The sequence below is a fragment of the Lathamus discolor genome, chromosome Z, assembly GCF_037157495.1.
Source record: "Lathamus discolor isolate bLatDis1 chromosome Z, bLatDis1.hap1, whole genome shotgun sequence".
Lineage (NCBI taxonomy): Eukaryota > Metazoa > Chordata > Aves > Psittaciformes > Psittacidae > Lathamus > Lathamus discolor.
This window is the reverse complement of record NC_088909.1, coordinates 33,820,434-33,834,368: the sequence shown is the minus strand read 5'-3', so window position 1 is coordinate 33,834,368 and position 13,935 is coordinate 33,820,434. Positions and strand designations below refer to the sequence as shown.

At 36.3% G+C, this 13,935-nt stretch overlaps 1 protein-coding gene across 5 annotated transcripts in view; it reads left to right on the top strand.

Annotated features, from left to right (window-relative positions):
• Positions 1–13,935, top strand: part of XRCC4 (X-ray repair cross complementing 4) — a 174,576-nt gene that overhangs the window by 104,721 nt on the left and 55,920 nt on the right. For all 5 annotated transcript variants that reach the window (XM_065664059.1, XM_065664057.1, XM_065664058.1 and 2 more), the window contains exon 7: positions 6,905–7,049. In XM_065664059.1, the coding sequence (XP_065520131.1) occupies positions 6,905–7,049 (145 nt within the window). The remainder of the gene's footprint in view (positions 1–6,904; positions 7,050–13,935) is intronic.

The following is a 13,935-nucleotide window of genomic DNA, read 5'->3' as shown; positions in this document are numbered from 1 at the left end:
AATAATACGAGTTCATATAACAAGAACACTGATAATAAGTACTGTCTGATGTATGGGGTCACCTCAGAGGTGATGTTCTTGAAGACCCACTACTGGCAGTGCCAGGGCATAGATCAGCTGGATGGGCTTAGCAAATTAAGCTGTAGACACCAGGAAAATCTACTAGAGCAAAAAAGGTGCCAGTTGGAACTCCAGGCATGAGGTACATGTGTCACATGCCTGGTGAGAAATTACTTTGGGCCCACTACCTCACATTGAATTGAAAGATGACAGCCAAAAAATATTTTCCAAAGCTTTACTTGGCCTCATGTTTTCAATTCTTCTGTCTGTCTGTCTTGTTTATTTTATTTGACCTGGATGTTGTTTAATGTCTCCAGAGGATGCTGTTCAGAAGCCTCCTACCTCCACCCTGGGTGGTACAGATGATCCAAATAGGACATCCAGGGAGTTTAGAGGATGACTCCAGCAAACAGTCACACCCGGGACCGTGAGCTCATCTAAACCTTTTCAGAGGATGACTTTTTAAATGCTCTTGCCTGAACTCAGATGTGCTGGTGTGCTAGACAGTGGAGCATCTAGCCATGGTACAGAAAACCTAGCCTTGTAGGGCAGGGGTTTCAGAAAGATTTGAGAGTCAGAGATGGAAAAGGATTTCTGTAACTGCATGTAATAAATCTGGACCATCAGTGGATCATTGCAAAGCTGATACATGCTGTTGCTGGGCAGCATCACTAGACAGCCACCACAGCATCTGAGTTGCCAACATTGCCATTCCTTCTGTTAAGCACCCATGGAAAATAAAGCAGGGAAAGCAGCTTTAATTGTCAGAATATTTCAGATACAAAAATGTCAATCTCTTAGCTTTCACAGCCTCATAGGATCCTCTACCTGACCTGCGTCAAGAAAAGCTTGAGAACATCATAAAGCTTGAACTGTAAGGCAGCTAGTAATATTTAGGGGCTGGGGGCACTACAAATGCATAGTATACAGTTCTATACTGTGAGGATTTTCAAAATTGCTGTGTTACTGATAAATCATAACCTTCGACAGTGTTTATAACCAGTGACTTCCTTTGAATTCTGATGTTACTAAAGTACCTTTAGGAGCATACATTATTATGGGTTATTGAAAGTTAGTATCTCATCTAATGAAGTACATATGGTTCATTGAAATACTCCATATCACGCTATTTTGAAAAGAGGGATTTTTGTTAAAGATAATGGGTTTGATGACTAAAATTAATGAGCACCTTCAAAGCCCCTGCAGATATTTGTGAAAATGCATTCTTTTTCTCCCCTCTGATATTTTGATGTATGAGAAGAGGCTTTTTTTTCATGCTTCCTGACCAAACTTATTATTTGCTTGTCAAATTTACCCTGATTATTATTTGCCATTCAGTTTCAGGACAATATGAACTGGTAACAGATGAGCACCTGGATTGCCTCCAATAAATAAGCACTGAGAAGGAAATTGTATGTCAACTACATTTTTATTGTAACTTCACTGAACCTTTGCACCACAGCATGTTCTGTGTTGGAAGGGACCTTAAAGATAATCTAGTTTCAACCCCTTGCCATGGGGAGGGACACTTGAAACAAGCTTTTTTAATTGAGGAAAAAAAGACAAAAGAATTGTATTTAAAAAGCCTTTGAAAAAGGGTGTCATCAGAAAAGAATAGCCTTCGCAAATAAAAGTCTTCATGTTATGACTTAGGATGCTCTGTCAGTCTTAACAGAGTGAAATGTGAACTGGATACAACTTACAGGTTTTGTATGGATCTAAATGGATTTGTATGGACTTTTTTTGTGGAGTTGTTTTAAAATTTGTCTTCATAAACACTTCCCATGGAGATATTCTTTATAAAAGTAAACCTCAGTAACTGACTGACAGAGAATTTAGAGAACTGCCGTCTCAACTGCCTTAGGGCCCCCGGGGATTATGGTCCAGTAAACCCAAATTTAGACAAAGAATGAAATATAAAATAGAACAGAACAGAGGAAATGGAGAAACGGTTCTTACTGTTTTCCTAAAATTAAAATAGTGATGTATTCCTGTTACTTACATCAAAGCACATGCATGAACTGCAAATACTGATATTTAATTTGGATCTCTGAGTGAACTAAATAGATCTATTTCTTATGAAAAATTGCCTGATTATGGCCAGAGTGTGTGTATATACAGGGTAACTTCAGCATAGATTGAAGTGGTGTTTCCTAAATTGCCTGTCAAGAATGACTTAATCCTACTTTGCAGGAATTGCCTACATCAGTGAGACACATTCATTTGCATACCTATTCATTTAGGATACTCTGCTGAGAATGTCAAAGAGATGCTAATTATTATCAGCTATGGTGATCCCTTAGGAATTAGGCTGAGATTGAGAAACCTTTTAATTACTGAAGTTACACTGTAGTCAAGGATTAAAGTGATGAATTCTGCTTTCTTTCTTATTTTATTTTTTTTCTTTCGTGGCTTGGGGAGCAGCTGTCACAGGCAGCCCTGGTGTTCTGTAGGTGATGGTTTTGTGACCACTTTGTCATCTTTCAGCCTAGGTTTATCTGTTATCACTGCCGTGCAAGGGCAGAAGCAGGAGAGACAGTAATTGTTTATGCAGCCTGTTTTTTTCTCAAAGAAACCACTGTAGAAAAAATTGCAAGATCCTTGAGTGGGGGACTGATGTTAAGTAAAATGATCTGCTTCTTCAAAGAAAGACAGCAGAACTTGGAAGTTCAGTTGAGTAACTGTGGAGCCACACATGCTGCATGGAGTTAGGCAGAATTCAACCAGGAAATTCTGTTCCATTAACAGCACAGCTCTGACAGAAATTTAGGGGACCTGTGATAGCATTAATATCTGAAAATCTGGACAAATTTTCACAAGTCATTGCTGCTGTGTAGAAAAAGGAATCAGGTAAATTTCCATGAACAACAGAAATTAAAATTGACAGATTTGTGTGCTTCTGTTGATAAAATCTTTGGGGTAGGGCATAATTTTAATTAAAGGCCAGTCACTTTCTTGAGGATAAAATTCCTGTGTCCTTTCTGAATATTTCCTGTTCCATTCCAATAATAAAAAAAAATGCTTGTATAAAACTGAAAAGTCTTTATTTTGAGCAAACCAAGTTTGCAGTGCTAAATGTTTGATTTGGTGGTACCTGCCAGAAATGTGAACGTTTCTTGAACCCATTTAACACTGATGAATGGTTTTAAAATTATCCTGTTATGTCCTGATAAAACTGGTAGCAGCACAGTGCTCAAACATTTACCTTTTGCAGCATTTCCTTTTCTGAAGTGACTGGTTAACCTAGAATCAGTCCTGTGCTGTAACGCAAACAGGGTCTGATCCCATAGGATCTGTGGCTGTAAGACTGTATTTGCAAAGGACATTTGCCATTCTAATGTAATTTAGCGTCCTGAGGAATACAAACATTGAGAGAGAAAGAAAATATTTCATCAAGGGAAACAAATGATCAGTATTTAAGATAACAAAACCCATGTGATACACTTGATAGAAATACAAGGAAATAGGAACACTGATGTAGTCTTTTAACTAGAAATAGCAAGATCCACCTTCTGCTTTCACCTGTATTGCATTAAAAGTCATAAATCGTTTGCAAAATACTATTGCAGTACATGGTTTTCATCTGGACTTGCACAGGACAGTGTAGTGAAGCAACTGTAGCAGGTCTACCAGATATTTTGGATTGTAGGAATGACTTAAATACAATGTTCAAGTTTGGGGATCCTTTGTTGCATCTTAAATATGTACTAATAAGGTGAAGAGAAGTGAATTTATGTCTGTAACTCTGTTTCTCATGAACTACTACTTTTTTTCCTGCTTGCAGTGCACCCTCCACAAATTCAGACATTGTGAAGTTAGGTCATTGTAGGCAAACAGATTGCTTAGATGTTGAATGCTTCCATTCATTTTCTGATTGCTTTGTTTCTTGCATATTTTTTTTTTAGGGCAAAGATAAGCTTTTAGTAGTGGGTTTAGTCCTTTCTGAGAACAGAGAGAAGCTGGGTTCTGTTTTGTCAGTGAGTACAGCACTGTCATTAACAATTAGAAAAGTCAAAGAATTTTCATTACAGGTGATGATCTACAGAGAATGAAGGTGGTGTTTTTGTCAGACTGAAAAGTGAACATGATAGATTGGAAGGTATTTCTTTTATATTAATTGCTATCTCTATATAAAAATGAAGTAATGAAGAAGTCTATTTTAAACTATAACTGGACTGCCTATCTTTAGCCAAGATACAGAACTTAATCCTTAAATGCCTGTAGTTTTCAGAGATCATGATGCTGCATTGGTAGTATTAGTTTTTGATCTTAGCACAAATATTCTTTAAGTACTTGAAGTGTGAATCCCTGTCTTGCCCTTATCAATCTTGTTTCTTGCAGTTATTAATCTGCAGATGATACATTATATATTTAGAACATTTCCATTTCTTGATCAACGTTGGCATAGGTGGTGCAATCAACTGGCTTTCATCAAACAATACTCTTGTCTCAATTTAAATTGGTACTATTGTTCTCAAAGGTATAACAAGCATTCATATTGTATTGCATAATATCAAAGTAAGAAATTTAATTTCATGGGAAATCATGGAACTCTGCCTCCTTAAAATGGTGATGAAATTCAGACAAAATTAAAAACTAGGTGTATGTTCGAGACTGTCTTTGCTCTTTCCAAATGATTTTATGTCAAGCAACGAATAATGTTTTGCTGAAGCTTTCTTTGGCATTTTGTCAAGTACTGGAAATGAATTTGTTAATGGGAGTTATTTTTGGGCAGCAGTAGTGGGTGGTGGTTTAAAGTCTTAATGGTGATGCATGATACTTGAGCTACTAGTGTATGCCATCTTTTCATTAGTAATTCTAACCTAAGACGTATTTGGCTTAAAAGAAAGAAACAGGTTGGATGGAGCTTTGAGTAACCTGGTCTAGTAGAGGGTGTCCCTGCCCATGGCAGGGGGTTGGAACTGGATGAACTTTAAGGTCCCTTCTGACCCAAATCAGTCTGTGATTCTATGATTATATGAAACAAAATGAAAAAAACACAAGCCTATAGTGATCAATCATTATCTATGAGCTAGTCGACTACTATTCAGGACAGTGTATCCTAGGCTGTCCGAATAAGAAGCCTTCTTCTTGGTATTATTAAAAGAAACATTCTCACAACTTTATTGTACAGGTTTATTTAATCATTTAGGTCAATATTTTTTATTCTACTCGGTTTTAATAAGTCATAAGAGTAACATTTGTTTTAATGAGAAAGATTAGATTGAGATGTTTAATAGAAAACTGACACCCTTTTCCAGCCTGAAGTTAGCACAACTGCGGTGTGATGGAAAGATGAACTTTTCCATTTTTCTTCCTCTACCACCAGTCTCCCTCTGCCACCAGTGAGACTGTTGTAGATGGCAAACGGTAAGCTAAACAGGAAGCAAGGCTGAGCACAAGGGCCATGAGCAGTGTTGCATATTACACAAGTAGAAGCCCAGGGACAGTATTTAACAGCAGCATTTTGTAGGGTTTATATATACAGCATCTTCTGGTTCTGCTTTTTGGCAAAAGCAGAGTGTGGAAGGAGAACAGCAGCAAGAAAGATAAAAACTATGGTAATAAAATTATTAAAGGTTTAACAATGAACTATTTTATATGTATTGATTAATGCATATAAAGGGGGCAGTCGTTAGGAAGTGATGCTGGAATATATAAAACAATATTAGTGTAAATGTTAGATATATAACATGCTACCAGTAAATAGTAACTAACAATCATGAACACATTTTCAAGATTTAGCACTGGAAAAGTATGCATAGCTAGTTAAAGTTTGGTGTGGCGGCTTGGGCTGTAATTTAACTGTTCTCAGCATTTATCACAGGCAGTGTGTCTTGTCTATACTGTGCTTTGAAACGTGTTAATTAGCTTGTGCCTTAATATCTGAGAAGGTCATCCTACACAGATCTGTAAATCTGCAATGGTGTAGTGCACACTGGTAAAAGCTAAGAGATTCTGATATTTGAGCATATGCTTCACTGTAAGCAGTAGTTACGCTTGCTCTAGGGACCCTCTATTTATATATTTAATATTTATAGCCTATTTATTTAATTTTATACCCTCTAATTTAGAAGTTTTCTTGCTCAGAAATGTGGGTTTTTGAGAAACAATGAAAATGTGACTTGTGGGTTGCGTATTTTCTTCCTGTTTCACTTTCAGTAGACATAGGTAACAACTGTGAAAGGAATGATGAAATAGGACCCATTATTTGCTTACTGTGAAAACCTTTAATATTGAATCGCAAATTAGGCTGTCTTTCATCCATGTGAAGATTAAACCTTCCTAAGACACACAGAAAGTAATAATCAATCAGAGAAGTTACCATAATAGCATCGGCCTCAGTCACTACATTATTACTTAATATTTTTCAGTTGAAATGAGTGCTGTTCTTTATCATTCTCTTTAAATTTTAAGGTAATTAATTTTTTTTTTTTTAAAGGAGGCATACCAGATAGAAACATGCTAGAGGATATTGATAGCTGGAATAAAAATGATTACATATCTCCTGAGTGCATTAACATCAAGGGAAGGGAGGGGTTTTAGCTTAGGAAAGGATCTGGTTGTCCTGAGACCACCAGTATATTTCTGGTTTATAACTGCCTGTCATTCTCTCCACAGACTACAAGGAGGTGTTGAGGGAAACTTATCTTTCTAGTTTAAATTTTGTCTTTTTTAATTTCCCTTTATGACATCTGTTTGGTTTGACACCAACTGCTGTCAAATCAGAGCTCATCTTAGCAGTATAGGGATTTTAATAAAAATGAACAGAAAATGCTTTAAGAATATGTTGTTATACTTCATATTCAAGTTCTTATCAACTTTGGTCTCTTCCTTTTGGTAGTGCCAGAAAGAAGGGATTCCCTTCTGGGTAGCCCAGATGTCATTGATACTGCTCCAAGAAGAAAGCAAAGACAAAGGACAGCTAAGCCTGACAGGACGGGATCTAAGATGGCTTCTCATCAGACAGAGCTGCCAGCCAAGGAAAAGTAAGCAGTTTTCAAATGTATTATTTATATATATATATATATATGCAGATGTCAGAGGGTTTGTGGTTTTGGTTTTTTTGAGTGTTTTCTTATGCAGTTTCAAGTTTCTGACCAAGTACGGTTGTGTTGTGTTCTGCATAGTCATTTACAGTCATTTTACCCAACTATGAATAGATGTGAATGATTAAATTGTCAGGCCAAATGACTGACTGATTTTAATGCACCTCTAAAGTGACAACTGTAAAACTATTTTCTTTAATTGTCTTGGATAACTTTAAGCAAATAGACTGAAGCCTGCTGAACGGATGCTCTGCAGGCTACCATATAACGCTGCAGGCAGAGAAGGGCGTATTTATAGCTAGCATCAATAGCTAGTGTCAAACTAAGATGGACAGCTTCAGCTAAGTTGTGTCACCAAAAGTAGTGTTATTATGAGTGTCTTTTTTCATGGTGAGGGTGGTCAAACACAGGAACACTTTGTCTAGAGAGGTTGTGGAGTCTCCATCTGTGGACGCATTCAAAACCCACCAGTGTGCTCTGGTTGAGGAGGGAGGTTGGGCTGGGCAATCTCCAGACTCCCCTTCCAACCTCACTATCGTGTGATTTTGTCTTTGTAGTTTCAGTGGAAATCAATTCACAGTACCATTTTTAGTAGACCAGAATAGATTTCTTTTGAAAATAAGATCACTGGGGACAAAAAAGAATTCACTATTAAACACAAGGAGAGAGAACTTATAACACTTAATAAAAGATATTAAATCTCCCCATTAATCTGTAGCATTAAAAAAACCAAACTGTAATAATTACCATTTTGCTAAAGTTTTACAGTATTGTGTCACTTCTTAGCAAAAAATTACTAATTCAAGCAAACCACCCCAGCCTGCTAGCGTGGCAGGAAGTTGGGCAGGAAGTTAACCTCTAAATTCCTTCACCTTTGGAAATGCTCCATCACAAATATGGGAGATGTACAGTCCTTGAAAGCATGTCATGCTTTTCTGTTTGACAGGAGGATCAAATGACAGATTGTGATCACATTTGCAAGTGCACTAATGAATACTTATTTCTGAGCTTTCCTGCACAGACCTGCAGAAAGATTTGATTCTTTGCTCATAATGTAAAGACTATGCTATCACATAAAATTGTATCCCACAGTTCTTGCTTTGACAAATTAAAACTTATTTAGAATTGTTTTTCATTTGCAAGTTTTGCTCACAACATTAGCGCTTCTTTCATATTTGCCAGGTAGTGAAAGAGCAATTACAAACTAAACATTAAGAGCCTAATGCTGCCTTTATATTGCTGCATCTTAAGTCAATTGATAAAAGATCCTAAATCAGAAAAAACATAAAAAGCCTCTTTACTGAAGGAGAGCAGGTTTTTATTTTCTTTTTAACTTTCAGATCTTTTTTTGAAAATACAGTGGTTTTCAACACAGTCTTTGTTATCACATAATAGGAAATATTTCTTAATCTTTATGTATGTCTCCCAAGATTTTGGAGTGGGGTAAGAAAGTATTGCTTATGCGTAGAGTTAAAAGCATCTAAAGTAGGTACTGAGTCATAAAAAATGAAAGAATTCTATTTCCATGAATACTTTAGATTTATGGATGTTGAGGCTAGTTGTGGAGAAATAATCTAGTCCTCTGGAATGAAAATATATTAGATGTGCCGAAGAACACTGAGAAGAATGCAAATAAAAATCTGTTTAACATAGAAATTAGAGCAAAAGAAGTACTGCCTTTGTGTGTGAATGCAGTGTAAGGAGAAGGAATTGAGTTGTATTTATCTATATAGACATCTACTATTACTGTGACAATTTATGCAAGCGCTAATTTTTCATTTTTAATGACACCTGGAAGCATGACCTGGATAATATTAAGCTTAGTGAAAGTACTATAGATGCGAGATCAGCAAAGAACTGAACTAGGATTTGTGAAACAGGTTTTGCTGAATGAACTGTTTCATTATTTGCTGAGATAAAGATGTCCTTTAGGTAAAGCAGAAATTCAGAATAATTAGTTTGTCAGTGAACTGCCAATATTCAGGTTTATCCAGCTCTCTAGCAGGTTGTTTTTCAAATCTGAGCTACCCAATGAAAGGAAATGCTTCTTTAGGCAGACAGATGTTACTTAGAGCGGATAGCAGTTAACCTGTGGGTTGCAATTTGCACATTTTTAAAGTGTGACAAAGGATGGTTCTTATAGTTCAAAACATGATTGAATCAGGAAGTAAAATAAAATTACTCTGATTCCAGGAAACTGTGATGGTATTGGTAAAGCTTTAACTGTAACTTAATACCTGGCAGTTTCCTAAGGTGCAAAGAAGAGATAATGTGTAAGTGAAGATGCAAATTATACTTTTCATGATTTGCATTTCATACTTGGAGGAGAAAAATTAATAAGAGCAATCCCAATCCACAGTTAGAAATTATGTTTGCTGATGCGTTACCCAAATCTCTGATGGGACTGTATATGAATAACACTATTAGCTATGTAGAATATGCATTCAATATAAAGACTTAAGCTTATGGCCTGTCAGCCTGAATCCCATAAATAATTGGATATTTCTATAGTAACTTCACTTTAAAAGTATTGGAACCTATTTGAGAGAAGATAGTACTTACTGAAGCTGACAATTTTTTAATATAATTTTATTAATTAAGCATAGTCGAATACAGAGTACCATATATACAGTATAGTACGTGTAGCTTGTACAGTCTGTAGTCATAGAGTACTGTGGAAGTTACTAAACCAAAAGTAAATCAGCAAAGCTTCCTTTCTAGTACAGCCTGCAACTATCACTTTGTTTCCACAAGTAAAAATCTATCTTTCTGCTTTGGTTTATCAAAATTGCTTTTTATTCAAAGAAGTAAAAAGGCAAAAGTTTTTTTTTTTTTTCTGTCATTTCTTAGTAATAAAGGATCTAGTGTTTTAGTCTTCATTCATGCTTTTAATTCAATTAACTGAGAAATAATAGGTATTATTTGCTTGCGTTTTATATAAAGAAATATGTGTTTACGACAAGCACTGTGACTCTGACTTATTCTGCATATCAAAAACTTCAGTTTTGTATGTATAAGTCTAGATTTGTACATTCGATGTTTTTTGTTGTTTGGGATTTTTTTTTTTTTTTTAATTCAAATTTGACTTTTGCTTGCTTGATAATTCCTGATTGGTAAAACTGAGTGACTGTCAGAATCAGGTCTACATATAAACTGAAGAAAAAGATGCTTTCCCTTAGCTTCAGTGTGTTTGATTTTGCTGAAATACTGAGATGCAGTCATAGCCTCACTGAATTTAATAGGATCTTTGCCACTAGTAGTTTAAATCTTTCTTTTCTACACATGAATGCTGCTTTTTCAGAGAGCTCAAAGTGTTCAACATATAGCTAGCAGTCCTCATAAGCATCTGTATGAAATAAAAAAAAAATCGAACAACCCAACGCATTTGCATGCTGTCATCTCTTTCATTTTTTTCTCTCACCTCTTCATTTTCCATAGACTTTGAAGGTATATATAATTTATTTTAAAAGAAAGCTCTTAGCATTATATTCTAACATGATAGTAAGCTGGAGTTGCCTTTCTTTTGATAACCTTTCACCCCTTCAAAAGCACTGAAAGCCTGTGGTATGCCAGGATTACCCTGGGGATAATCTCTGCATTTGTTTAATTTATTGCTTGCGGTTCTTATTATTAAAGCCCTCATGCAAGGTTTATTTAAAATGTGGTTTGCCACCACCAGTGATTCAGGTAGCAAAAAAGGTAGATTTGTTCTGGAATATGGCATTCTCAGAAGGTTATTCACAGACATTGGCATTACATCTCAGACAAGTAACTCTTTTTCATAAAGGTTTAACCAAGTGAAATTTGGATTCCACTGAAAATGATACAATAACCTTCCATGGCCCAGAGGGGGTATAAAGTTTAGACCACGGTTACTCCCTTTTAAAAAGAGATATATATGAGAGTTCATGCTGACATGTAATTGTTTTATTCATTTTATTCATTTAATACAATTGGAGAGAATTTAAGAGCCTTTACTAGTGTGACAAAACTCTATGATCAGTGAGTATATCAGTGAGTCAATGCAGTGTCTGTGTCCAGGAGTGGTAAGTTCTTTCTTGCCATAATAAATGCATGGAATGCAATGTTTAGGAACTTTTTATACTTAACTCGTTAAGGCTGAAATGTAAACAGGGTAAGAGGTATCTTAGAAGGGGACAGTTGTGTTCACTGGAGACTGTAATGTGAGATTGAAAAAAATTTTTAAGTCTTTCGTGTTTCATACCTGTGTTGTGTGACTTGTGGGTGTACAAAAATGGGTGTTGTCAGAGGAAAAAAGGATAAAAGCATTTGACAAAAATGCATAACAGTGTTTGCAATAAGAAGTTGCAAAAAAGTTGAGTATACAACTGGGAAGACTAAGGCAGATATAGATACAACACAGTGCAGTTGCTTTTCTCATGGTGGCACCCTGGCTTTGAGCGAGTGTCTTTGAGTAGCAGTTAATTAGGCCTCCACCATCCGTGTTGGAAGGGATGATTTATTTCCATGGGAAGTGCAAGGAATTGGTACCCGCAATCACCATTGCTCCTGACTCCCCAGGGAAAGATGGGAAAATACGAAGGCTGAAAGCCCAGGGCAGGGAAAAATGAACATAATTTGCTGACCTCTGAGACTGCAATTTCTCCTGGGCAGAGTCACTCAGCTCTCTAGTTTGTAGCCAATCACCAATTCTTGTTATTAATAATAGCCTAATAATTGACTGCTGATGGAGAAGTTATTACTCAAGAAGACTGACAGGGCTTTATCCTGTGTTTTCTCAGGGCATATTCTTTAAAGCAGAATTTTATCGCTGTGACAATTCTGGTGAGATATATGCCTCAAATGATTAATTTATAATGTATTTCATTGAAGCTGGTAGCTGTTATAAGAGGATCATTTAAAAAATGAAAACTGTATCTTCTTCCATTACCTTTCTGGCAAATAATGGTTGGATTTTTTCTGACAAAATTCTTACACTGGAATGATGTTTGAACTATATTTTCTATTTTAAGTCTCTCATGTTGGTTGTAGGTTGATACAGTTTAATTTATCACACTATATATTAGTTTTGTTAAATACTGTGATCTTGGCTGGAGTATGTGGGAGGCAAAAGAATTGCTCCTCAACAGTAAATTACAGTAAGGAGGAGGAGGAAAGATTGAGTGTGGTTGAGTTAACCAGCAGTGCTGGAATATTTGTTGGCTTTTGCTGGAGACCAACATAGAATATTTTCAGCCTTTTATGGGGAGGGTGGGCAGTAAGAGAAGGAGATTGCATTAAAAACAACAAAAAAAGGGAATATTTAGAATTCCTTGTACAACCTTGTGATTCCCATATGGTAGCAAACGTGCACTCTCTGAATGCTTCTGTAAAGGGCTTTTGGTGATGGTGTCAATTAAACCTCCATTTACTAAAGCAGCTCTTCAGACAGAATTATTTTCATGTTACTGTTAATAGGAGAAAGCAGGTAATGTAGATGTCTAAGATTTTGATTATACACATTGGCAGGAGATTAAACCTCAACTGACGGAAAGCCGAGTAACCACGCTTGCCAGCTTAGTCCTGATGTCAAAGATAGACAGCATGAAGAGAATGAGATGAAAGCTTAGCTATATTAATGAGATAAAGCTGCCTCAAATATCTGTTTTTATTGTTCATTAGAGTGATCATAAAGTAGATATTTTTTACTGCATTAGAGTATTCCATATAGCACAACTGTCTGTGAAGACCAGTAATTCGTGATCTCATTATGGACCCCATAAAATGCTTTGTGACACAAAAAATACACCAAAATTAGGATTTAAGAAATGATTTCATGAACACTTTCAAATTCTTCTGCTCCACTGAGGTGATTTGTCAGCTTCTGCTCAGTTCAGTGCACTGTTCAAAGGTCAGATTCAGTACATGATGCTATTAATCTTCTTATTTTTATTTGTATTTGCCATTTTCTGCACTTTTTACGAGTGAATTATCCTTTCTTCCTTTCTCTGTCCCCCAGAAATGTCCCTCCTCTTCAAAACAGTGCTGAAAAGCTATCATTTAGAATTAGCAATACTTTTCAATTTCTTAATGCTAAAATAAGTAATTAATCCTGTTTAAAACCCACAGAACTGTGTCCATGGAACTTGTCTGTTCCAAACTCAGTTTTTACAATAGTGAAGGTTGTGTCTAGATTGACTGTTTTCACCTGCTTAATTTCACTGTTTCCTGCTAAGTGTGAAGACCTACATCCAACCGGTAAGAAATATTATAGCAGATTTCAGTGGCATGCTGAACTTACCATATAGAATATATAATGCAGAGTACATTCAGTTTCCATTGTTTTCCCTCCATCTCCATGTATGTCTTTTATGGCAGGATCATAAAATTTACTGTTTTATAGTTGCCAAGGGTGCTGTTAAAACTGAGAACCAGAATATTTTCCATTCTACAATGCTTGAAATCAAGTGCAAAACCATGGGAAAACCAAGGAGAAACAGGCTCCAAGTAAACAGGCTTGTCCTGAGTTTTGTTTTAATCCTGTACCTTACGCCTCATGAAGCAAGTTGATCCTTCAAAAGGACTTGGAGGAGGAGCAAGGAAAGGTCTACCGGGTACAGACGAGAGTGAGGGATGACAGTAGACACATTGAGGAGCAGTCAGACGAGAGGGAACAGGGTGAGAGCCTGTGATTTGCGCATTTTTTTCCTGTTTATCACTTACGTGTGTTTCCCCAAAGCAGTATATTGAGGACTTGAAGTCCATGACAGTCGATTTTCAATAATACATAGACCATTCCCATGTCTGGTCTGTATGGATAAATATTCATAAATTTATACACTGTGACTAATACATACGGCATGAA